The sequence below is a fragment of the Conger conger genome, chromosome 4 (assembly GCF_963514075.1).
Source record: "Conger conger chromosome 4, fConCon1.1, whole genome shotgun sequence".
In the NCBI taxonomy this organism is placed as follows: domain Eukaryota; kingdom Metazoa; phylum Chordata; class Actinopteri; order Anguilliformes; family Congridae; genus Conger; species Conger conger.
Genome location: NC_083763.1, coordinates 66223315 through 66249657, shown reverse-complemented (window position 1 = coordinate 66249657; position 26343 = coordinate 66223315). Strand labels below are relative to the sequence as shown.

Below are 26343 nucleotides of genomic sequence, written 5' to 3'. Positions count from 1 at the left end.
TCTCCCTATCTCACTCTCTCTAGATATTGCACATCCTGATATTTAGTCAGGAACAGAAGTTCAAATCTGGGTCATTGTTATATGGGCGTTCCATTTGGGAATGAAAACCATCTGATGGATGTCTTCACCTGTGGGAAGAATTGCACATTGATTTGTGAACCATAGCCTCTTCTGTGCCCCCATCTCTCTCTATCTCTCTCTCTCATCTACATGTCGGTATAGATGTACAGACTTTCACACAAAAGGCAGGCACACACAGTGCATGCCCAAATGCACAATTACAAACTGCTCCCTAAAACTGAACCCCTGAGTGATCACCATATGGGCAGTGACACTTAAAAGCACATCTCTGGGAACTGAATTATTCCATGAACTCATCTTGTTACTGACGTGAGCCTGCTGTCTCACTGGCGACATGACACCTTAATCCACTTTGAACGAGACAGATCTTCAATTTCAAACGGAAGCTAGATTATTTTTAAGAAATGCTCCCTCTGGCTGAATCCCTGGTTTTCTCCACAGACTGACTGTATCAATGCAGAAAAACTGAATATCTTGTATCTTTCTTGCAGAGCAGCACCAAAATTACAATGTGTGTGTCACACATGCATACATTTAGCTCTGCAAATCTTCCATACTGACTTCCAAGCTGTTTTTAATTTACAAACTCATTCTGGAGCTGTACATTTCACTAAGTGCTCTCCAGTATGCAATGAAACACCCCGAGCAGCAAAAACTGCTTTCTGGGAAACGACTACGGGAAAACAAACATGACTGTAAACACAAGCAAAGACAGTGTTAGCAAAAAGAAACAACTGCCCAGTTTCCTTAGCTTGGTTACATACAATACCCTGGACAAATACTAATGACCAGTGGTGTGGTGTCCAACCAGAACCATCATTTCTGAGGTTCTGACTTTCCACCAACATTCAGGGAAATGAGACAACAGAGGCTTCCAAATTTTTCAGCCTGTGGCTTCGCTGGGTTTGTTTGAGGTTTTTTTAACGCTTCACATATTGTATCATCCACTACAGTGAAACAAAACTGCAGCAAACTCACAGGAGCATTCATAAACAAGACAAAGTCAACTCATTTCAGGTAGAAAGTCATTTTAAGACAGAAACTGTGTGCTCAGCAAAATGTCACTTCTGGGGGGGCTTTTGAGCATGGAAAAGTTTAGCTTCTACTTCCTGTAGTCGCAAAAACAATTTTAAAACAGAATTACACGAAAGGAGCACAGAAACATTGCAGAGAATCGACCAGATATCAACAGTCTTACATAAAATGTAAGGATTTCTGGGCCAAAAAGTGATTAATTTTTCATGTCTGACTCAATTCTCATTTCTCAGTCTTCAGATATCATGGATCAAACTATCATTGTACTATCAACATTCAAGCATAAATGACACCGAGCAGAGAAAAATTAATTACCATGAAGAACTAATTAAAACCTGACTATAAAGAATAAATTAAAAACCAGGATGAGGAATAGGTCCAGTCAATTATACAATTTAGTGAAGTTCATATATTTTATAGTTTGAGGCTATTTTTGTGATCTCACTACAGATCGTGAGGTATTGTAACATGTGCCAGCCTGACCTCATGCCCTTGACATCACTATAGCCAGATGCCAACCTATGAATCTATCAACACAAAAGTGCATGAGCCCAGATTGCTTTAGCTAATTCCAAACATTGTCTAATTTGTCTAATTGACCACATTCAACAAACAAATGAAAAAGGAGAACTGAGGAAAACGGAACTGTAAATGTTGTTTTCACGCAAACGGATATGTTGACAATTCACCATAGTTATGCAGAGAGATAAAAGCAGACAGACACACACTTCTAAAATAACTGATATTATAAATGTGGTCTAAACCAAAAAATGTTTTTACAGAACCAAAAACTGCAGAAGAGGCTGTGGAATAGCACAAGTCTAGCTCTGGCACAACTTCTCTGTACTTTGCTACTAATGAGGCATAGCCAGTTCTGCAATGCTCCATATAAACCCCACAGCAATTAACCGGAAGTGGGAACAATATTATTATAGATCTACCTTCACTCCTGCAGTCACGGAAGAGGTGGTTGCATTCTTTGTAGATATTTTACTGTAGTGGTGCCAGCCTTAGGCAAGATCACTTTGAACATATGTCTGAATGTCATACATTCATTATGAGACGATATATTTTTTGACTATAGATAAAATGGCAGACGTGCTGCATAATAATTGTTAAATAAGTGAATAATTGTTATCCACAAGTAATACCATGTATTGCAAAGTATAATACCAATGGTGTTGTTTCAGTACTGTCCAAGACATGAGTGTGCCATTTTTCAAATTAATAATGTATGCATTCCACCGTTATTTATAATTAATACATTTATTGCAAGTGATGCTATTGGCTGGTGAATTAGACAGGGGGAAAGAGACGATGACACAGATTTGTCACAGCTCTAGTATAGCAGTACATTGGAATAGTATAAAAGGAAACCCAAAGATATAAGGGAAGTAACCTGCTGACATTGGTAAAAACCAAAGGCAACACTTTGAAGGCCAGGACTCCCTGGTAAAAGAGATGTAAATCTCAATGGGACTATTCCTTGGTAAAATGAAGGTTAAATGAAAACCCTTGTGTGCACTTCTGAGTTAATCATCCTGCTCATTCTCTTCCGCAGTAAAATAAACCCTTATGAATTTTGTGAATTTCATTGACTGGCCCATTGTCACCTAGGGTAGCCAGTGTGCTGGGCCTCTACCACACACCTCATTGTGACAGAGGAAGTTCCTATGGAAACGGTCCTATACCGCAGCTGCAGTATGAAATGTGAGTCAATCAAGCAGTCTTGTGATTGGTTGCTAGCTAGAACAGCTAGCTAAATGGCAGGCATTTATATAGCGCCTTTATCCAAAGCGCTGTACAATTGATGCTTCTCCATTCACCCATTCATACATACACTCACACACACACACTGACGGCGATTGCCTGCCATGCAAGGCCCCGACCAGCTCGTCAGGAGCATTTGGGGGTTAGGCGTCTTGCTCAGGGACACTTCGACACAGCCCGGGCGGGGGATCGAACCGGCAACCCTCCGACTGCCAGACGACTGCTCTTACTGCCTGAGCCATGTCGCCCCTAGCTAGCTAACAAGCTGGATCGATTTAGATACTTAGCTACTTAGCTATATAGATCTTGGTCAGGAAAAAGGGCAGGGCTAAAAAGAAACAAACCTCCAGTAGTTACAGCATATATTCAGGAGTGCAGTATGTAGCCTACACCTGGCTGAATTCTGTGCCGGGTGTGGCACAGAGAGACAAGCACATAATCTTTCTCAGTTTGCAATGGACAGGAACAGAAAACAAAGCCACATGTCGCCAGAGAGTCTCACTCATGTTATGCAGAAATAAACAAGCATACTAGTGGCCAAAATTTGTACCAAACCCGTTGAACCACTGCAAGAGCAGAGCTTTTGAAATATTCATGTTATTTACTATTATTAATATTTATTCATTTATTATGAATTTATTTTCTTTACTATTCTTTGCTTTTTGATATACATATAACTAATTTTATTTTTATTTTTATTTTTTTTGATGATGGCCAACTCCCTATTTCTCTGTTTGGCCTGGCACTTTTTTTTGAGAAAAAAAAAGAAAGAAAATAAATGCTTATGATAATATAGGCTCGGCAAATGCGGTCAATTCTTTGAGAACATGTTAATATGCCAACCTATTTTTAGTTGCTGTTAAAATGGTAATACAACCATAATTTTTCAATGGCTGCATGAGAGTGTGAAAAATAAACCAACACTAATTACAAAATTATTGCACTGCAAAAAAACAAACAAGTGAATAAATAAAGTCTTATTTTCTTCACATTTAAATTTTTGCTGAAGAAGTGGCACTTACTGTGGAGAAGATCTGCCCTGCGCACATCTAAACCAGCTTGTCTGTATCATTGCACATTATTTTCATCCAGAAGCAAGCTTGACAGTTCCATTGATGCTCCTACACTGCAGTTTGCAAAATCGATAAATGCGTGGACTTACAATTATACATACTTAACGTTTAATTACTTTGCGTGGTTAATTGGAGGCCCTACATTTCTGATGGATGACCGTGTCAGCTCCAGTCAGGCATAGACTGCAGAAGGTCACCATTCAAAGGAAGAGAGATAAACGGCAGTTCTCCTTCAGACACCAGTTTTATCTCTCCGCTGCTTTGTGTTCTTCTGAAATCAGATAAAGCCATCACTTGGCAGGCAGCGGCCTTGTTAGTGGAACACTTATACGTTTAAAGAAACACCCTCTGTTTGTTTGAAAAAGTGTGCAAATCGATCCCTGGCATAGACAAACTAATTGGCACAAGCGTTGCCATAGGCTGTGCTTCTCTGTCTGCACTTCACTGATGTAGTATTACGCACAGTTTTGGTTTCTCTCTTATTATGAATCCAACAAGTCCACAGCTGTCTCCTGTAGAGAATTTATGGCTGCTTTCTGAGCCAATGGGTGTTGGGTAGAATGTGGATCACTCAAGAGTAAATATGCTGACTAGCACATAATCTAAATCTACTTATTACAAACATTCACTTCAGGAGAACCAGGAACTACACACAAGAGAAACAGATTGTTCCCTCCGTGGAAAAGAAATGACATAAGAGTTGAGCGTTGCAAGAGAGTCGGCTTCACAAAACTGTGGAACCTAAACATATCCTCAAAACGATCAGAATGAACTACAAGCCAAGCTTCCTCAGAATAATAATGGCTTCAGTTCCAATACCTCTAAATATTCATTTCCATCACTATTACTATTCCGACATAAACTATTCTGACCGCAATCAACATCTGTTGTCATTAAAATAATCCCCTTATTTGTCACAGTAATCAAAGGGAAAGCAAGTCACTATCAGTTTAGGCGGTGTTATAAACGCTACTGGAGTGTATTACATAGTTTGCCCACACGCACACACACTCACACACACACACACACATACACACTGTGAGAGCAGCACAGGACTCCATGCTGAGCACGTGTGGCACGCTCTGTTGGGCGAGCGTAACGAGGGGGCACCGCTCCCAGGATGCCCACCAAGGCCAAAGCAATAGGACTTCCACAGGTTCTCAAGTGGCTGCCTTGATTTCCCAAAGCACTTTCTCAAGGCTGCGCTCAAATCTCAAAGGTTGTTTTCTGCTACTGTTGAATTCAAAATGTCCCTGACACAAATGTGACTAGAATGCAGGAGGAACATTACAGAGCCTATATACAGTAAGGAAGCAGATTTTGTCTGGATTACAATAGACTGCAAGATTAGCTTGGTGCCATTCTTCAGAATGTATCTCCTAAATCAAAGACCAAAACATGACTCATTATTCCTTTATTTCATTATAGCCACTTACGAATTTAACAACATTAATAAATGTTTGTACTTCGCGAACAGGTGCTTGACTTTTTGGCGTGGGGTACACATAAGGTCAGAAGGTTTAAGGTGTTGACTGGGGAGCGAAAATATGCGCCTCTACACGAACATCTAGTTAAGATCTTCGCTGTCAGATGTAAGATTGCTGGTTGTCAGGACAGCGGAGGATTTGATTTACTGTGACACGATGCCAAGTGAACGCGCGCAACATATACATATAGTTATTTATTTATTATTTTTCCAGTTTGGATCAGCTTGCAAACATCTTGACCATAACGTTCCGGAGATAGGAAATCTTTCATAAGTGAATACAAGAACAGCTGGTAGCTATCCAATGTCAAAACAAGACTAGTTTCGTTTTGCAGTGTGTGAAAGTATCAAGTCATACAATCATGTCAGAATTATGTTAATCCGCCGATTATAAATATATACTGTATAGTGACGCTGTCTAAGCAACAATTCTCAAAAAAAGCAAATGAAATTGCACTCACCTTACTACCTTACCAACTAGCCATTGCAACCAGTAAAAAGCACAATTATTTCATTTTAATTTATGAACTGATAACGCGGCATATCAACGATACAGATCTGGGCAGACTATTATATGAACATTAATATAAATATTCAGTCATCATAAATTCTTATTATTCCACAATGCACTACCACACTTTTAAAATAAAACATTTACCTTATTGAAATTGTTTATTATTATGTATAAAGACCACGTACCTATACATTTTTGAAGACATCTTTGTGTGACAATAATGGAATTAAAAGTTTTACGGACAAAATAGCCACATTGTATGTCACTAGAGCCGAAACTAAACAATGGTTTAGTGAGTGGCAAAATTGAATTACATTTTTACACATTGTGGTTATCATTTAATTATCTATGCATCGGCAAGTCTTACCGTTTGCTGGAATCAGTTCCCCCCTGGTCACTTGAAACACAATTCCAAGAGATTGCAAAACTAAAACAACTCCAAAAATAAGGTCAAATTTATTCGCACACGCCATAGCCACGGTGTTCAACAGATTATCGAGATTCCGTTGGTTCTAATCGAAACCCTCGAATAGCCTCCTGGCTTTTTGTTTCCTGAGTCCACTTCGTAAATATCGCCCAGTTAATCCAGGCTTGTCCTGCTCGCAATACCTCGGGGGAAAGTGGTGTGAATACGCGCGGCCAGAACCGCACCAATCCCACGGGGGAAAAATCAGCACAGCTCAGAAGATTAGGTTCATCACCGTTCCACAAAGATCTGATTTTAGTGCAGTATATTGAATCCAAATTAAATTCGCTCTCCTTGAAAATGGCAAGCGTACCCTCTTCGTCGCCAGGTTCCAGTTGTGGCTCGTGCTATATTCGCTGCTCTAAATAGAGTCCGAACAATAATATCCAAAAAAAGGCGTATTTCGTTTTTCTTTTTTACCTGATAATGTGCATTATCTGTTAATGTACATGCATGCTCAATGTTGTGCACAACACTTCATTAGTCAGGTTCAAACTGAGAAAATCCTTTTCTTAAAATAAAGACGGTCCACCTTCAAATATTCCTCCAAAAAGTGTGAAACGGTTAAGAGATGCAGGTACTCCAGTCCGTGCCGCTCGCTAGCCTCCGTCCTTCTGACGACTTGTGAGCAAAGTGAAGAGTTCCACCGATTTCAAGTGACACTCTCACCGCCCCGCGGTTCCCTCTATGCTACGAGCGTGCAGCGCGCTGTTCTGGTACAATGTATCAGCAGCCGGAAGTCTTCGCACCAATTGCATCAACCTGAAGCTAGTGAAATATGTGGCCTTTTTTGTCGTTTTCGCTGCTTCAAGGAAATGCACTGTGTGTAAGTACAGCGCTAAATGGCAGTGAACGAGCAGCGGACGTCAAGTGCATACTATAAAACGTTTCTCCGTGAGCGTATAGGCTTCTGTAGTGAATCATTAAATAAAGAAATAAATACATACAGACTACATTAAATGTACTTGTCCTCTTATAGTGTTATGTATACTGCATGCTACACCAGCACTTAAAAGTCCCTTTAAAACGTATCGCTCGATTAGGCTACTTATGTTTGTCTCCATGTCAGCTCAAGGATTGTTTTTTGTGCGTCAAAGCACTTATGGAATCCTGACTGCTAGAATGAATTAGACCCTCACCAGCAGGTTTATAAAATCGAAAGGGTCAAAAGCAATATGAACAGAAGTTTGTGAGGAGTCGGACGTAAGAAAATGTAGTGTAGCCTACATTAGCCAATATCATTGGACGGAAATAGCGCCATCTTTTGGAAAAGGACGAACGTTCGTGACATTTATCTGTGTCCACGCATCTGTGAGCCCTTGGAATTGAAATACATTTTAAGGCAACGCCATTACTTTAGGCCTAAGACGTGGCCTCGAATGCACAAATGCACTTGTTTCCTTGAATATTTTGAACGTTTGGTGGAAGCCAACCTGTGGCGACTGAAAGGCCTAATTATGTTCGGTAACTGTGGTGCCGAAATCTCTGGGTTTTTATTTTATTTTATTTGGTTTCCTTCTGTGATTTATTTGAAGCGTTTCTCCTTCGACACTCGCCAATCATTGAACATCTGGAATGATGGACAGCTGGGAATTAATCTATCCACGCCTGCCAGATAGAGCGTAGTGGTTAAGGTAAATAAGGTAAGGTAAATGACTGGGGCACGCAAGGTCGGTGGTTCTAATCCTGGTGTAGCCACAATAAGATCTGCACAGCCGTTGGGCCCTTGAGTAAGGCCCTTAACCCTGCATTGGTCCTGGGGAGAATTGTCTCATCGACATTCATTGAAATACATTCCGTCGGATTCACACTTCAAAAATGCCATGGCTATGGAAAAAAGAAGGAAACGGAAAACCTTGATCAAGGAAAAAAGTAAAAGGAAGTCTTTGTTGTCATATCAGCTGATCCAGGCTCAAAAGTGCATTTCAAGTGTTAATCCAGTCTCTTCGGCCACTTTTTTTTTTTAAGGTTGAGGAGGCCTACCCAATAAAATGATTACTTGCAGTAGCCACAAGCAGAATTTGCACTCTCAGTATCGCTCTGCTATAAAATCAAGCTCAGATCCAGGTATCATCAATTCTGCCAAGGTTTTCTCCTCTCCCCGGTAATAAACTGATCAGTTAGCACTCCTGATTGGCCAAACTGCCTTCACACCTCATTGCCAGGTAAAGGGAGCACGGAAAACTAGCAGTTCTCGGCCCGCAAGGACCGTGATGACCCCTGGTTTGTTCGTTTATTTATTTATTTATTTTCAGAGGACAAACACATAACTACTTGCCAGTTTTATCTGAGAGAAATCTGGTTGTGTGTCTTCTACCACTTACCTGTAAGGATTAATAAACCTGTTATGAAGTATAGTTCAGGTTTTAAAGAGATTTTCTGCTTTGAAAAACATGTTCTGCAGAAAGAACATTCTGCATATACCCATTCTCGGGGGGTATCTTTTATGCTGATTTATTTTGTAACACATCACATCATTTGAACTTTGCCAATGTGCGCATTTATGAGAGAACTATACCCATGGGAATACTATTCTCCTACTCTGAAGCTTTTCAAGAATGCTGATATTTTTATATTCTTGTGTGACAGTACGGTCAAATTTCTTGAATATGATAATAAGAATAATTGCTTTCACCAGTCTACGCTTTCACATCTCTTCCCAGCCACAAAGTTGTCATATCAACTGGGTTTACTAGCTGCACCTCACTTATGCTAAAACTATACCCCAACCCAATTCTCCCTAATAATATTGTGTGCATTCTCCCACTTGCCCCTAATGTGTCATCTAACATTATGATGTGACATTATGTATTCAGTACTACCCCGATGATTTGGCATCGACACTACCTAAAACATATAGGCTTTGTATGCACTTATTTACATCACTCTGGAAAAAGCATCTGTTAACTGCACGTAAAAATGCAAATCGATACTACTTCAAAAGACGGTCTGGCAAATGACAACATAATAAAGCAAAGTTCTCAAAGACACGACAAGGGTAAGCAGAATGTCCTGAACCCAATGCGGGAACTTCAAAGGCTTTGGCTTTCCCAAGCTCTGCTTTAATGTCCTGCTAGAGCAGTTTAATGTCAGACTGAACACAGGCAGTAGCACTAGCCAGTGTAACAGGGTCAGTTAGGGCAGAATGGAATGCAGGCCGTTGAGCGCTTGTGGGAAATTCATTTGTGTGTTATATGCTCCTCATTGGACGAAGCTTAAGATTTCTTCCGCCAGCCACACATCAAATAAAAATCAATAAGAAACAAACAAACTGATTTTATTTAAGTTTCACCAGTATGGTGGTTGGTGTGTGTGTGTGTGAGTGCAATGTCTCTTTGCTATTGGCAAAAAAATATTAGGGATAAAACTGCTGAACTTCAATGCTAATAAGTGATCCAGCAATAAAAAAAATAAAAATAAAAAAATCAGAGTTTTTGTACAACAACAACAATCATTTACCTGGCAATATGTTTCCTGTAATTTACTCAGGTCAGAGGAAACCTGCAAGGCAGTGCTACTGTAAAGCCGTATCTGTTCCTGACAGAATGGAAATCTGAATGCTACTGATCAAAAGGGCCTAAGCCTCCCCTCGGTCCAGATGCTCCTTATCATGGAGTGGCTGTCACAGAGTTCCTCATTAGTCAGGTAGGTATGCACTCTCAGGTCCTGTGAAATTTAAGGATGCCGATGAATTGTTCAGGATTCAAGGTTGAAACTAAATATTAAAACTCCTTTTCTGAAAACCTTTTCTGTCTCATCTTTCCCCAAATAGCCAGTACCAACCTTAAAGTTCTAGTTATCTTATCCAACTGCTTATATGTCATGCTTATATTGGTGAAATATCCGGTTGTGTTTAGATTCACCCTCAATGGAACAGACTACTGTAGCCTCTCTCAGGTCTTCTACCTTCCATCTTGGTCAGATTGATACTCAATATTCTGTACAGTACGTGGTGTCAATGTGGTTTTTCCATCACTATAGCATCCTAAATCAGTGGTCACCTAATCAAAAACGACTTCCTCAGTTTGGACTTCAGTAGGGCCTGCTACATGCTCTCTATGATCCCAAGCAATAAAACAGACTGAACTAAGGATGTGTCCAAACAGCAGGAAGGAATTCATCACTATGCCTGAAGTATAATGTGATTTCCTTCAGATTAACCCCAGAGCCCAATTGCCAGCAATATCCAAACCCAAGGCCAGGACCTTGCTCCACAAGCACTGCATATTGCTGACACTCAGACTGTGGTTTTAATATTTCTGTTTAAAAAACAATTTTCACTTCCTTTTTGTAAAGCGCTTCTCTTTCTTGGGAAGGAGATGTGATGCAACGGGCAGTACTTTCCAGTCTGGCTATATAACCACTGCGTTCCAGAGTAGTCTGGCACCAGGAGATGGGTCACATATTCCATTAGCTCCACGCCAGACTGGACCTTATCTGTGCCATCTTACATACAAACTTCTGCTTCCCCCCACATTACCTCATGGCTTTTGAGACACTTGCAAAAAGTAGAAAAACCCAGTGGTAAGCACCTTTGTCTGACGGGAGTTTCCATTGCATCAAACTTATTATTTTTAAAGGCTATTTGCGCCTGGTTGTTTTTGGTAAATATATACTGACACATTTCTGTTTTTCATGTTTATGAGCAGTGGGTTTTTGATTATGAAATGAATTTTAGAATGAGCAACATTGTCGAAAACATGCTAATGGATGTTAGCCACAAAAGAGAACAAGGAGAGAGCTGTCAAAATTTTCCATTTTACAATCGACTACTCACTGTTGGGTTTTTCCGAATGCTAGAGGGAAAATTTGCCAAGGTACAGGAGTAAATCCTCTGCCCATTAGACCAGAGATGGAAATTGTACATCTATGCAGTGAAAAGCACAAAGGGCCATATGCATACAATCACACTGTGAAATCCAGCAAGCACAACACTTTTAAATGTTACTTTTAGGTAATGCAAGGTTGTGGTGAATTAAAAAATAGGAACTAACATTACTATTTTCTCCAATGACATTATAAGTAAATTCAGATTTAACTCTTTCTTTCTAGAAAATGTTCGTATGTCAGACATTTTATATACTGTATGTGTTTAACACTTCAGAAACTCATGAGTTTTCAAAACGTTTCAGTCTAAAAACGTCTAGAAAGTAAATGCTATTAGGCTGGTCAGGAATGATTTATTTCACAAGAGTAAAGCAAAAAGCTGAGACCATTGGTGAGAGTTTGCCTATTAAGTTTTCATCAGTGTGATAGAGATTAGCTCAGTGTCTCACGCATCCTGTCAAGGTGATTGGCATTTCTGCTTGCAGGCTTTTAATGCTTTCAGCTCCTTCAGACTTCAATTAAATACAAAACACAAGTCCTCAGCCCGCCAACTAGCTCAACAGACTTAGCAGACATGAAACAACAACAGATGTTTTGAGCATCGATTATGTTTAGCTTTCTTGCAATGAAAAACCCATCCAACAAAATCAATAACAGACTATTACCATGGGCAGTGGTATATACAGTAACATTTGGTTTTAATCCGGAGCAGAGGTACACAGAGATAAAGAGCGCTTCTCATGAAGGGTAAGAACTGTACATCTCTTGTGATGAATGCTCTTGTTTGCTGCTTTCCCAGGGCTAGGGCAGGTCAGGGCCCAGATCGGCCACCTTTGGCTGGGTGAAGGTGTGGAACAGCACTCAGCGGAGAACATGTGCATCAAACAGACCAGGACACAATGCTGCCCATTCAGAGGACAGCGCTGTCAAAGCTGAATAAATCTCCGTTAAACAAAGCAGAAAGGCACTGACGGTCTCAAAGCTGGAAAAAAGGATGCTTCAAAAACATATCTGCAGTCCCTGGAGGAGGGAGGCTGCTCAGGAAACACGCATACAAATATGTAAACACTGTTTACTTTCCGATCTACAGGAGGCAGACCAAGTAGGCGTTCGCGCTAAGTGGCAGCAAAGCACAAGGTACATTAAAGCACAAGGTACATAATGAGTATATGTAGTTTAAGGTCTTTAAACGATGCCTTAATTATAGGTACTGTATGTGTAGTGCACTGTACTTTCCTCATTGATCATGTTTGTGCATATTAGCAAAACATAAGCAGATGTCAGAGAATACCCCCCCCTCCCTCCCCCCACAGAAAGCAGACAGTAATCAGCCTGTCCCCAGTGGCGCCCCATCTTCTGTGCACCCCGTTGCATGCCGAGTGAGGGGTGCAGCTGGCTCCACGCCATCTGCTCCAGATGTTCCAGCGGTGCGCTCCAGGGGCCGCGGATAAGGGCCACCGGAAACGCTGTGCCCTGGGGCCTCGGAAGAAAGGGCCAATCTTCCCTGCCATGGTACTGCTCACTCATACCGTATTCACTGCGCACATCCATGCACCAGGCACAGCCACAAGGCTCTTTTATACAATACGTAAACAATGGGCTCATCTAAGAAGGTGATTCTTATTCAATTCATTTTTAATCGGCTCATTTGGTGCGTGCCAGTCACAATGGAAGAAGTTGTATGTAAGTCAAGTCAGGACTGAATTAATGAATTCTGTACGCTGTTCAGGATTGCTTCTTACACGTCGCAGGGCTGCTTTGCAAGCCAATGTTGCAGTTCAGATAATAGATCTGAGAATGTGGTAGAAATTATGCCCAAGCGATCAACTCTATCAACATTTATAACACAGAGAATTGGATTACAATTGCTTGTGTTCAAAAGATAAAACCATTAGCATTGGAGCCTGGGCTCTCAAGTGACATATCTGGTGAACATATCTGACTAGCGCATTCATGTGCATTGCACTGACTCATCCTGTAGCTTAGGTCAAATACGGACACAGGCAATATCATCATAAGAAGTTGAGAAACAGCTTATTACAAAAGAAAGGGAGGCATTGATTCAGAATTGCAAAGATTTCAGAGTGGACTTGTGTAACGGTCAGCGGATGTTGCGTGTTTGAGGTGCGTGCTATCATGTATGATTGTCAATTAACAGAAAAGACCGCTCTAGTAATAGGATGGACATTTCAGACAGGGATTTAAAATAGATTAAGGAACATTTTTTACAAAAACATATTAATTTGCATACAATAGATGATTTTCTGAATTCTGGAAACTGAATCTCATCAGTGAAGCATGCCTTCAATAGTGAAATAAGTACAGATACCACTTGAAGCCAGATTAAACGAGAACTAAATGATAAAGGAACTAAAAAACTGTATGTCACCCAGAAAAGAAAAAAAAAGTGTGGTTTTAATTAAGTGATTGCAGTTAAGGAACTCAATTAAATGTGTTCTTGAGTTCATTGTGGAAAGACAACAAACAAACAAATCGAAATAAATGATAAAAACTGCTCCCTCAGGGCAACAAACAGGGGTGGATGGGCAGAATACTTCTTGGCTTTATGAAGTCAGGATGTATCAGCCTCCTGATCTGCGACGGGTCTTAAATGACTCATAATCACATGCACACATATGGGAACCATTGCACACAGAGACAGTGGTTCCAGCCTGTCCACGGTCCCTCAGTAATATGCAAGGAATTGAACTTTCTGTAACAAGCAGCTGCATTGTGTCACACAATTAAAAAGCCAGCTCAAAAAATATTCCCAGTGTATTACAGAACACAATTTAAAATGAAATAGATTTTAAAAAGCTGATATCATCCCCAGCTGTTTGATCTAAGTCTATGTAATGCACAAAATGGCACAGTTGACATGACTGTGCTTGGCTCCTCAACTTGTAATACACGGGGCATGACCTCTCTAACAAACTGCATCATTTGAGCGTCGGGACCAGATAGCCTCCAGCAGCTATCGAGGATGACAGGCAAGATTCACACCCCAGATTGAGCTGGTTTACCACTGGGAGCATCTGGCTGTTTGAATGCAAGGGAACCCTATGATTGGTCCAGACAGAGAGTGACAACAATACACAGTTTGCTTTTGCAGCAAATATGATGTTGACAAGGAGTCAGTACAGGTTGGGTCTCAATGAACAATAAAATATTCAGTGTTAATTTAGTACTAATAGAGTACATTTTACTCTAATAATAATAGTACATGACCACTGGACTCAAACAGTATGGATGCAAAATTGATCCTTAATGGACCCATTTAAAATGTAATAGTATAATATTTTTTGTGCATATCTTTATGGCTAGGAAAACATCCTCTTATTTCCACAGAAGTAATAAGAAAAATAGTGGCTCATATTAACATGGAAGAGGGGTGTTAAGCTTGAGAATGAACGGATTCACGCAGTTATGTATATTTTTCTTCAGCGGCTTCAGAACAAGATCAAGCTCAAACTTTAAAAAGATTTTTTAAAGAGAAAAATCCATTAACAGGCTTTAAAATGGATTATCAAAACAGAGCATAATGTTCCATAATGCTGAGACAAAAGAGGGTATTTTTTGTTTCACAGACACAGATTAATTCCAGTCCTATAATTACATTTTATATGGAGATCCTTGACTAAGACCAAACTTAATCTACTTTACCTACTTTAAAGTACTTATATACACTCACTGAGCACTTTATTAGGTAGACCTGTACACCAGTTTGTTAATGCATATATTTAATCAGCCAATCATGTGGCAGCCACTAAATGCATAATAGCATGCAGACATGGTCAAGAGGTTCAGCTGTTTTTCAGACCAAGTGTCCGAATGGAGAAGAAATCTGATTAAAGTGACTTTGACTGTTTGTTGGTGCCAGGCAGGGTGGTTTGAAGATCTGAGAACCTGTTGATCTCTTTGGATTTTCATGTACAACAGTCTCTAGAGTTTGCAGAGAATGGTGTGAAAAACATCCAGTGAGCAGCAGTTCAGAAATGCCTTGTTAATGAGAGAGGTCAGTGGAGAAGGGCCAGACTGGTCAAAGCAGAGAGAAAGGTGACAGTAACGCAAATGCAGATGAGCATCTCTGAACACACAAGTGGATAGGCTATAGCAGCAGAAGACCAATAAGTCTAAAAAATATGTTCAATATATACCTAATAAAGTGCTCACTGAGTGTATGCGTATCCTTTAAAGGCATTCAAAATATGTTTATCCTATATATATATATATATATATATATATATATATATATAAAACTTATAATGAAAAGGCTGAATAGCTTTTTATTCTTTGAACAATGGCTTTGTGCTGCCATTCTGAGCTGGCCTGGCTTCAGCAGTTAATGGCACTTTCTCTTTCAGTGCTGTGAATGACGAGGTTTCCAGAGGTTCCACGGCAGGCTTTGGAGACAAAAAAAAGAGAAGCAGAGAAAGGAGTAAAGTAAAAAACAGAAAAAAGTGATGGCTGCACATTTTCTCTCTCAGCTGAGCGTCACGTGAAAAGCGGGGGAACGATGACTAGGCCAGGGGGAAATGGGAGAGAGGCCGTTTGGCTGTTTGTTGTTTTGTTACGGCTGAAATATCGCTTGTCCGTTCTGAACAAAAAAAGGCCCAAAAAGGCAGAACAGCAGTTAGAGGGAGAGTGCTGAACTGCAGCTTTTCGGGCTCACCGCTGACGTACCGCCATTCGGGACCCGCTGCCTGTGTATCTGGAGGAGACAGTCAGGGCAGACACCGCCACAACCTGGTGCACGCCCTCAGAGCAGCGGCATTGCAGGGATTCACCCAGGAACTAACAAGAAATGTGTGGATGGCCATGCTCAAGATGGCAACCACAGGAACACATTCAGGCTATTAAAACCATTTTCTAATTAATAAAAAAATATTTTATTCAAAATTAAAAAAATAATTTAGTTAATTTTTGTTTTATATACTACAAAAAATGATAAATGTGCAGCATAAGTATCTCATTGCAGTTTAACATTTGTTTTAGAAAAGGTTGATACACAGTATCTATGATTACCTAAGTTTATCAAATTGAGTCATTTTGCCAGTTGTATTTTGAGATGTAGAGAATATGAAAGACATGCTGTTCTTTGAGGGGAGCAGGAGAAAAGGGAAACGTGAAAAAATGTACCTGGCATCCTCTGAATAGAGAAGGAACAGAATTTGAGATCGGGAGTCTGGTTATACGAGAAGGAAAGATGGGCAGCCTGTACTCATGGTACTGCAAACAGAAGTGGGCAAGCTGCAATATGCCCTGGAAAGCTCTGCACAATAAACCATCTTCCTTTTGTCCTGATCAGTGTGAACAATGAATGAGATCTGGCACAAGACGACGAGTAGACACTGCATCAAAGTTACTACATTCACAAGAGATTCACTGAAACTATATGCCTAATCCCATATTGGCTTGCCTCTTTGATATGCAGAAGCATTTTATATGAGAAAATGAATTCAGTAAAAGCAACTGGTATGTTTAAATCAAATGTTCGTCCCACATATGTATCGCATGCATACTGTGACAAAGGCTCCTTGGGTCTTAGAAATGTCAGAAACTTGAGTTGACAAGATTGCACATGTATTGACTGCTCTGCCTCTATGAAAAAACAGCAGTTTTTGTCATCGTTCAGCCAGTGCTGTAAGTGATGCAGTAATAACCAGCATTGTGTCAAGAAAAGAAATAGAATAAAGAAGAAACAAAAAAAGGGAATCTTCAAATAATGGTGTCTGTCATGCCCTAAGATCTACAGAGCATCAAAAGATTTTTTTTATTTTTATATTTCAGTTGACTGGGACCCTTACACAAACAGCGTTAATGCCTGATGTGCAAAAACACAACAAATAAGGTGAATAAATAATATGTCCACCGATAAACCATATTGGTTTCTCCTGCGACTCATCCCTGAATAACAGAATGAATGTGCTGTATATTGGCCGGCTTTAAAGAGTGATTTATCCGGCTCTTATAGATACGCATCTCCTGCTGGCAGACGTTCAGGAGCTGCCCTGTCATTCCTGAGCACACGCTTCATTCTGATAGTTTATGAAGAGGAGAGATGGAGAGCAACCTGGCATCTCTGCCAGAGAAGGATGCATCCAGCAATGGCACCATGGCTTTGGCATTTGGGATTTTAGTCGCTGGTTTCTGGACACCACCTTACGAAGACAATCTGTAGTATTCACACTTTTCTATTCCATTTCGCCTAACACAAAAAAACAAGCCATACTGGAAGTGGGGGAAATGTTTCATATGATAAAACGTTACCTTATATTAACATGAACACTTATTAACCAAAGTACTGGAAACTGAAATATGCCCTTTATTTAGCTCTGGTACATGAGAAATACAACAAAACTTGACGGCAATGAAATGTTTTCATACTAAACTAAATCTAAAAACTAATTTCACACTGCTCCCAATAGAGTAGAGCTGCTTTACAACAGAATATTGAACGATTACCCATTTAAACTAGTATGAGTGATTCAGAAAACATACACACCTTATTCACTGCACGTGTTCCTTGGTTTTAACTTCTTTAAAGTACATGAATAATAGATATGCTTTTGCCCCAGTGAATTTGAATAAGAACCATGTGAAGCAAAGGCCAACAGACCATGAATAATAATGTAATATAAACAATAACACATACAGGATGTGGCAGAAGTAGAACAGCCACTTTGGCAGAAAGATGTGGCATTACAATATATTTAATAACATCCACTGTTGGCCATAATTAGATCCTCATTGTTATTTTGCATGATAGTCTTTGCATGGACTCTTTCTGACTGAACGGCAATGGAAGCAAGTCATTTCAGGAAGACTGCTGATGTTAAACTGAGGCCAAAACTACTTCTGGCTGTTTGTGATCACACATTTTCCGGAAGATTTGAGCGCGTTTCTCAGTTTTAGTAGTTCAGTAATGTGTAGCATATGTGCAGAAAAGTGGCTTTGTGGAAAAAGAAAATGCCACTGTAAAACTCTCATTTGCAAGTAATATTTAAAACCCAATAAAATATAGATTCTTAAATGTGTTCTCACATATTTCCCACAGTATCATATAATTTAATAAAGTGGGCAGAGCGCAGATTTCCATTGCCTATTACTGAGCTGCATGATTTTGCAGTCTTTATGAGCCTAGCACAAACTGATAATTTGCTAGAAGGGTCCCCACTTTTCCCTTAGTATGACTTGGAAAGTAATTTTCCAAGTCGTTTGACAAAATTACACTGGTTAGCATTAGCATTTTGTATTACAGTTACATTGCAGTCATGCTTTGAAGAATGCATTTTTGAGTGTGTTTCTCCCCACTGGGGAGCCATTATCTCACTTGCTTGCTTTTTCTGGGTTTAGGCCTAATTACTGCCCAATTTTCCTTCTGCTCTCGATAAACCATTCTTGTGTCAGTTCTCTGTAAAAAGCGCGATGCAAAATAAAGTGATTTTATTTGATTACAAAAAGACAAACATTTATTTGTCTTGTGGTTTTAATGTCAGACATTTCAAGGCTTCCAGGTGGCTAAGCTACAGAGCTCCTGGAGTCCGGCCCTTCTCCGGTGGGGGACTGGTACAGCGGGTTGCTGAAGGACAGCTTTGAGTTCGTCATGTCCAGGCCCTGAAGCGGAACACACACAAAGCACAGAAAGCTCCATGACGACCCGCAGACATCTCCAAAGGGAGTCTGACCTGCCTCGTCAAACTCTGCTCACCGTGTGTTCACATAGCATTGAGTGACACAAGAGAGCTGGGCAGCTGGGGTGAGAATGACACAGCAGGGCTGGAGCACACGTATTACCTGTTATCACAATTGACACTTTGTAAAGGGCAATTTAATCACCAGAAATAATCATCACAAGTGTTCGTTTTTTTTTTGTATACAGTTTGAGTGATTAGACAAAAATGAATAGAGCTATTAAATGAGGATTAGTTCCTGCTGACAGTGCATGTGAATGGGTGGCTTGGTCTGAATACATGGCAGCCTCTCATTTGTTTTCCATTCTTTCTATTATCTTTTCATGTCAATGTCATTGCAGTTTCAATTTTATCTTTTTTTGCTGGATTCGGCTGTTTGTGTGATAAAAAACTTGCTAATCATCAAGGCAATTTGTAGCGACCCAAAGTTCATTAGAATAAGAGATCTTAGGCCAGTTGATGAATTTTTTTAATGAAAGCATAACATTGTTCTGATGGAAGTCAAAGTATACATCTACTATGATGACTCCTGCCATGGCTAGTGAATGTAATATATCCATGACAAGGGAAACCAGGGAAGATATAGGGCTGCTTGATACATGCAATGAGCATCAATATATCAGAAGCAACATGAGTAGTACTTTCACATAAACAGAATAGTATCTGTCGCCAACTGAATATTCAGCCCAAGGCAACATACGTCCTACCCCACAGCAGAATCCCCATTAGCATGATCCCTACCTCTGTCTCCGTCCTCCAGGGGAACACACTGATGGAAGCCCCAGGCATCTTTTCAATGGAAGGGAACTGAGCCAAGAGAAGGGAAAACACGGTTGGTCCTGGACTCACCGAAGAGACTCCTGCTACATGAGCTTCGCATGCAGTGTGATCTCATTATGCAAAGCAGAATGATTATGCTTTTGTCCCAGAGAACATAGTTGAAGGCACTGGACTCTCAAGTCAATTACCATGATTAGGAGACATTACTAATGCAACATTTAAAATTGCCTTCTGTGAGGATGGGATGTTTATGCTCTTATACCCTATAATTCCCTTTGTCCTGAGTGAATTTAAAAATTGGCCTAATGCTTTGCAGGCAGAACTAAAGAGCCTTTCATTCATTGAATTCTCTTTTTGGTTTTGCTGGTTATGACTGGATAATCCAAGTGCACTCATGTGTGCATGTACCCAGCCGAACAGGAAGTGGTGACGTAATCATCTTTAACTCATCTCAGGCACCATCTTTGACTGTGCATCTCGACGAAAGCAGAGGATATTCATTCTGCTGTCAGAGAGTGACAAACATTTCCACTGGGAAACCTGGGTCGGAATCCACACACGTGTCAGACAAATGTCTCACGCATTAAATTCTTCCACCTCCAGCCCACGTATCACATGAACACACTCGCCTCGCGAAGGTCAGTAACTCCCACAGGCAACGCGACAGCCCCAGCTCCCTGTCACCCTCATTATTACTGCCCAATATAGGCCCCGTTCCCCAACCAGAATGCATCTGTTACATCATCCTTGAAATGGCAGTCATTCTATCTTCTCGCTTATAATTCTGTATAAATCTGTCACCACACCCCCCCCTCCCCACCACCCGCCCCAATCCCCCTTCACAGACTATGTTTATCAGATTATTCAATGGATTTCTCTGAAAGCCCAAAAATGCTAACCTAGCACTACATGTTTACATCCTTATAAGGAGTAGAGGAAACAGGAACGCGAAATGAGAAGGAGTCTCTGAACGTGAACGGCAATTGAATTTAAGCACTCCGCTAGTTAAGATTAGTCCCGTGGCCTCCTTTGTCAGATAACTGTAATTGCAACACTTCTCGGGAGATGGTGCAACGCTATGCAGAGGACTGTAAAGCCGTAGGCACAGCCATGTTGTGATACAGCCTTTTATCTATATCCACTTCACTCTCATGCCACTGAAATCAGTGACTCCCAACACACGGGACTGTGATCGTGTTACAGATGGGGAACAGACGGCAGTGTTTTCAGCAGGAAATGTCATGCACCGTTAAACCCCCAAAGCAGGGGAAAGAGAACACTTGCCCCCGCTCTCCAGTCGAGGAGGTCAAACACTGGATTATCCATCACCGCACAGTCCATTTCCTTAGACGTCCTGCACAACCCAGAAAACAAGCACAGGCACGTTACGGCTTTCCAAACAGCAACTGTTAGCGCGTTATCACATTCTAAACGACAGCCATTAGCATATTATGGTATGCTAAATGACAACCATTAGCATGTTATGGCATTCTAATGATAACCATTATTTGTGCCCGTTTACTGTAAATCTATGGGCAATTGCTAAAAATAATAATCTAATGATCAAAATTATTATTAGAGCTACGTATATAATCACACCCATCCCCGCCACTATCATCATCCCTACATTCATCAACTTACAAGGAAGAGCCTTTTCTTCTGAACAGAGCGAAGGCAGCAACGGCGATGGTCAGGAACAGGAGCACTAGCCCCGCTCCAAGACCAGTGTACAGGGACTCTGATAGGGTCAAACACACACATTACTGCACCCTGCAGCACGCAGCACGCAGCCTTGAACATGCTGTAACTCAGCGCGTCGGACGATGCACAGTTCAGCACACACGCACACCGGGTCACACGCATGGGGCTGATATGACACCACTCACAATCCTGAAAAAGCAGCCAAAGGGTAACTGTGGTCACATCAGCAAGTGCACTACACAAATTAAGATCTATCAGACTGTGAATACCTCATGGGGGTTCACAGACACAGATTATACCTAGTCCCAGAATAAATTCAGTATTTAATGGAGATTGTCCATACAAAACTCATTTTAGTCCAGGACTAAGCTTAATCTGTTTCCGTGAAACTGGTCCCCAAGTTTTATGCTCTTTGTTTGTTTTTTATTGAAGAGAGGATCATTAATTTAATTTCAGTTAACTGTAACTGAACTGAACTAATGGGACTGTGCTTTGCTGCAGCCATCTGTGGGGCTGTTAGTGTGCTGCTCCTCAGCCCATAGGCAGAAAGAGGGGATAGACGGCAGGTTGACCTGGTCTCTTACCCTGTCCTGGGTCTGCAGGTCCTGGGGAAGGGACAGGGGGCGATGGCTTCTCTCTCAAATGACACCGATTGCCTCTCCAGCCCGGAACACAGCTGGGACGAGAAACGACAAGGTTTAGAGACGACTGTTATCCCCTGAGACGCAAAAACATACTGCTTTGGCATGTTTTCTGCACTGTCACACCAGGACGGACATATCCTCTCCAGGTTATGGTAATCATAAAGGTAAACAGGCAAGCAGTCATTCCAACTATGCCAACATTCTTGTGTATAGCAAAGATTCTATAGGCACTATTAACAATGTGGTCAATACTGAATACAGCAGAACACAGACAATATACAAGCACTTTGTAATGTACAGGCCTCATCCTGCTATCACAGAAACAAGCTGACACACTTTTAAGCATCAATTTCGACCAGATAAACGGGGATTCGTAACAAGAAAATAAATGTGCCATAGGCGCATCGAGATTGACTGACAGGCTGATCGGGATGAAAAAGAACAATGGAGAACAGAGGAAGAGAGGGAGATAGAGATAGCGTATCAGCCAGTGTGTCAGCCAGCAGCACAGAATGCATCACTGCATTCCATACTTGGAGATGATGTACAGGGTCCATGCAGACACCGCATATCAACGTGCCACATCGCTGTCAGATAGGACTCTGCCTTTGTCAGGCAGCAGTTAATTAAAGATGCGACTAGCGCTGGGTCCCTGCGCCATTATGTCTGCAAGCATCAAACAACATGGAACCGCAAGACAGCGGAGATAATTAAAGTGGGTATTCTCTGTTTGCCTTCCGCAGGGTGAAGGGGAAAGCCAGGGCCAAACCGCACAAGCTCTAATGCAAAACATGACGCTCGTGTTCAGCGGATATCTGAGCCAACGGGCCTGGACTCAAACAACATCTGTACTCACACCAGCAACAAATCTACAACTGAATTGCAAGTGTCTCCAAAATGGAGGCATGATAGTTTGTTTCCTTTAAAAAACTTTGTTGAAAAAGCTCAAGGCAGGTATCGGTTGAATCTGTCCTGGACAGTCTGCTGAGAGACAGGCAGAGAAGCACAAGGCTGAAGCTGGGACCTCCACATAGAGTTTCCATTGACAGTTGCCAGTTACATAAGTCTCCAGGGGACACCAGGGCTACCAGAAGCATCTCCTCTGCCAGCAGCAGAGAAATATCACCACCCAAGTGTTCTACCCACTGTTAAAATGCACATTTTTAAAAATCTCCCCACACTGGCCTTGAGGGATACGCTTTGCATTTCGACGTGACATTCAAATGGCATTGCAGGAATGGGTAGTCTAGGCGAGGCAGCTCTGCATCAATCTCGCCGCCTGGGAGGACAGGACGATTGCTTTGCCGCACTCTCAGGCCGGGCGAGCGTAAAACTCATCCGGCCTTCTTTTACAACTGCCACAAGTCTAGCGGCCCTGTTCCTGACAACGTTCGCTCGCGATGCTCAGACAAACAGCCGCTAAATCTGAGAGGCGCGTTATCTGCAAACCCTGAAAAATGGTTTCCCCGTAATCCAAGCAGCCACTATGTTAGGTAACAGTCACTGGCATCCATAAATGTCAGCAGCATCAATAATGCATGTACTGCAGGTGTATTTGCATAAAACACCCATATCAACAGGGACTCCAGAGTGTCTTAGGCAAGTAACATTTCCACCCCCAGTCACAGGAAATATACTTATGCAGCGGTTGACTAGACGAAGCGACTTGTCTGAGAACCATCACCCGTCCCTCTTGCAGCAGCTCCTCTTACAGCCCGGAGCAGTGAGCCAAGAGAGAGGCAGAGCAAACAGCTCGCTCAACTCCTCACGCACGGGGTCACATAAGCCAGCAGGAATTGGGGGATTAGCGCAGTCTGGCGTTCCCGGTGCGGTCTTCTCCTTCGCCCTCCTGGGGGGCAGCCGCGGCAGCCGCGAGCACCCGTGGGAACGGGCCGGAGAGTGGAGCGGGATCAGCGCTCGGAATCTCCCACGGTCCGCGGAGCGTGACTTTTCCCAGGAGGGAGAGAGAGCAGCACGCCGGCGTGATTTCCATGTTCAGGCGCGGAGGCTGAAGCCATAGCCCTAAGGTACCGACACACGCTACCCGCACTCTCAGGTGGACAGAGAGGCCTGGTGTGGTCGCGACTGCTCTCCGTCTCCGAGTGCTCGTAGGTCGGGTTTCCCAGCGGAAAATTCCGGCACCCGGCAAGACAAAAACAGCTCAATTTGAGGGGAACATCCACCAGGCACCAGACTTTCCAACTGCTCAAAGCATATCAGCGTATTTAAATACTTATCCTGGATTGAGAGAGGAGGTGGATGATAGGGTATTGGCCTGTCTTTGGCAGACCTTGCTTAAATAATAAACAGTGACATTTATTCCACAGCATTTGGATTTGGCGAGGTGCAGCAGCTGTCAGTCAGGGAGAAAAAGGGCTGTACATCTCTGGTGGAAACTACGAGAGCTCTGGGCCTGCTCTCACTCCTCCTCCTCTCCCTGCGTGGTGCTGGCCCGGCCCTGACCTGTGGGCTAGTGGACATTAGAGTGTTTGCTGACATGTGTGTTTTGGGTTTGGCATGGATCAGGAACGTTCCACTCTCTCCGGGAGCAGCGTGGGCGGAGGGCTGGACCCCGCACATGAAACGGCCACAGGCCATCTGTGGGCCCAGAGGGGGGTCTGGAGAGTGGGCCGGCTATCTCTGCAGAGTGCGGTGTGGAGCTATCCACAGGGCTTTCCCATTTATCTGCACACACAGGCCCTCGGACTGTGCTTTACTGTGGGATGAAAAGCATCCATATTTCAGTGTTGAGGGTTTTGGGATTGCTCTGCCAGGAAATGTCATGTGTGTAATGAATGTGCGTGTGCATCCACATCCATGACGATGTAAGGCTGGCTCCCTGGCTTTGGTCCAGTATGGTGTAGTACTCAAATAAAGCATGAGGGCCGTCATAAATGTTTATGTGACTTGTGTTGCATGATTTTCAGCAGCAGCGGTTGAAGGCGATGTTATTACACAGTTAATTCCTCATACTAAAACTGGGCTGATAGTTGTGTTTCTCTTTCCTTTATGATGTGCTGAACAGTCACATTATATAACCCAAACCTCACGAGGACATGCAATAGCTGACGGCTGACAAGTTAAATTCACAATGAACCCATCTTTCCTGAAAGGGAACACAGAGTTACTCACTGGCAGAAGGGGCCCCACACCTCAACGTGGCACACGCCTTCATTCATACAGAATCCCTCAGGACATTCTGAAAAGCAAGCAGACAAGTAATTTCAGAATGACAAGCAATTTCACAATTGACAAGTAAATGTCAAGCCTTAACACAGGGAGGCGGTCATTTTATCATCTGCAGTAATTACTTTAATGGCTTTCACTGAACTCATACCGCATGTTGGGGCGTGTGCGTGTGTGCGCGCGCGTGTGTGTTTGTGTGTGTGTGTGCGTGTGTCTGTGTGTGTATGTGTGTAAGAGAGGGGGAGAGATAAGTAATTAGGTAAAAACTGAAAAATAAATAAAATCTTTCAGTCAGTCATCCCCATGCAGTGCTCAGGCAGTCTCTGACAGGGGGACGTCCTGGAAGTGAAAGGCTAGGGAGTGTGAGCAGGGGAATTGGGAATTGGGCTCTGGAGCGTGAGGGTGGGGGGGGGGTTGTATCTCTGCTCCTGTCCTCTGCCCTCAGGGTCTATGGATTAGCCCCCACCTGCTTAGAACTGAAACGCAATGGTGAATATCATTTCAGCTTCCAGCTCTGAGGCACATATCTGCATCCAGTCATGGCCAACATGTGGAAGGTAGATTCAGCTGAAAATGTGCTTTTCACTTTGGATTCTGGTCTGTGTGTGGGAGTGATATTTTATGCGCAGAACTTCTGGAGCTAATTACTTCATTCAGTGAGTGCCTGTTTTCCTGCTTTAGAACAGGGATTAAGAATTGAAGTGGCACAGAGCTACCAATATTGAAGTTACTTGATTGCATTTTAATCGAGTCTGCTGGACCCAATGGACTCCACAGTGGTTATTTATGTTCTGGGTGAAAATACAGACAAAATAAAATGTTTTAGTTTGGGATTTAAATGCTGCTAGTAATCAGGGAACAACTGATAACTGTGTACATTATCTTTTCTGTATTTTATATCCTTAAAGAAACAAACAAACAAAAAAAAGCCTTCAAATGAAATGCTGTCTTCTTAACATGTAACTGTAAGAGAAGTAACTGTGCACTGCATGATTGGATTTTAAGAGCAGTCTAGCCCCCTGTGTAGAGAAGCAGTTATCCTGCCCTGGCAGGTTGTCCACTCTAAAGGAGTAATCACAATGACAC

The 26343-nt window shown here is 42.0% G+C and overlaps 2 protein-coding genes across 2 annotated transcripts in view; both read right to left on the bottom strand.

The window, feature by feature from the left end:
• Window positions 1-7129, bottom strand: part of LOC133127264 (plexin domain-containing protein 2-like) — a 113716-nt gene extending 106587 nt beyond the window's left edge. Inside the window, exon 1 of the mRNA XM_061240004.1 lies at window positions 6327-7129. Coding sequence (XP_061095988.1) covers window positions 6327-6432 — 106 coding nt within the window. The 5' untranslated portion in view covers window positions 6433-7129. The remainder of the gene's footprint in view (window positions 1-6326) is intronic.
• Window positions 7130-17675: 10546 nt separating this feature from the next.
• The window catches only part of LOC133126677 (MAM and LDL-receptor class A domain-containing protein 1-like), an 82413-nt gene continuing 73745 nt past the window's right edge, over window positions 17676-26343 (bottom strand). Inside the window, exons 34-39 of the mRNA XM_061239016.1 lie at window positions 25204-25270; window positions 22012-22103; window positions 21368-21464; window positions 21011-21080; window positions 19688-19753; window positions 17676-18869 (exon numbers count right to left, since the gene is read on the bottom strand). Of these exons, the coding sequence (XP_061095000.1) occupies window positions 18774-18869; window positions 19688-19753; window positions 21011-21080; window positions 21368-21464; window positions 22012-22103; window positions 25204-25270 (488 nt within the window). The 3' untranslated portion in view covers window positions 17676-18773. The remainder of the gene's footprint in view (window positions 18870-19687; window positions 19754-21010; window positions 21081-21367; window positions 21465-22011; window positions 22104-25203; window positions 25271-26343) is intronic.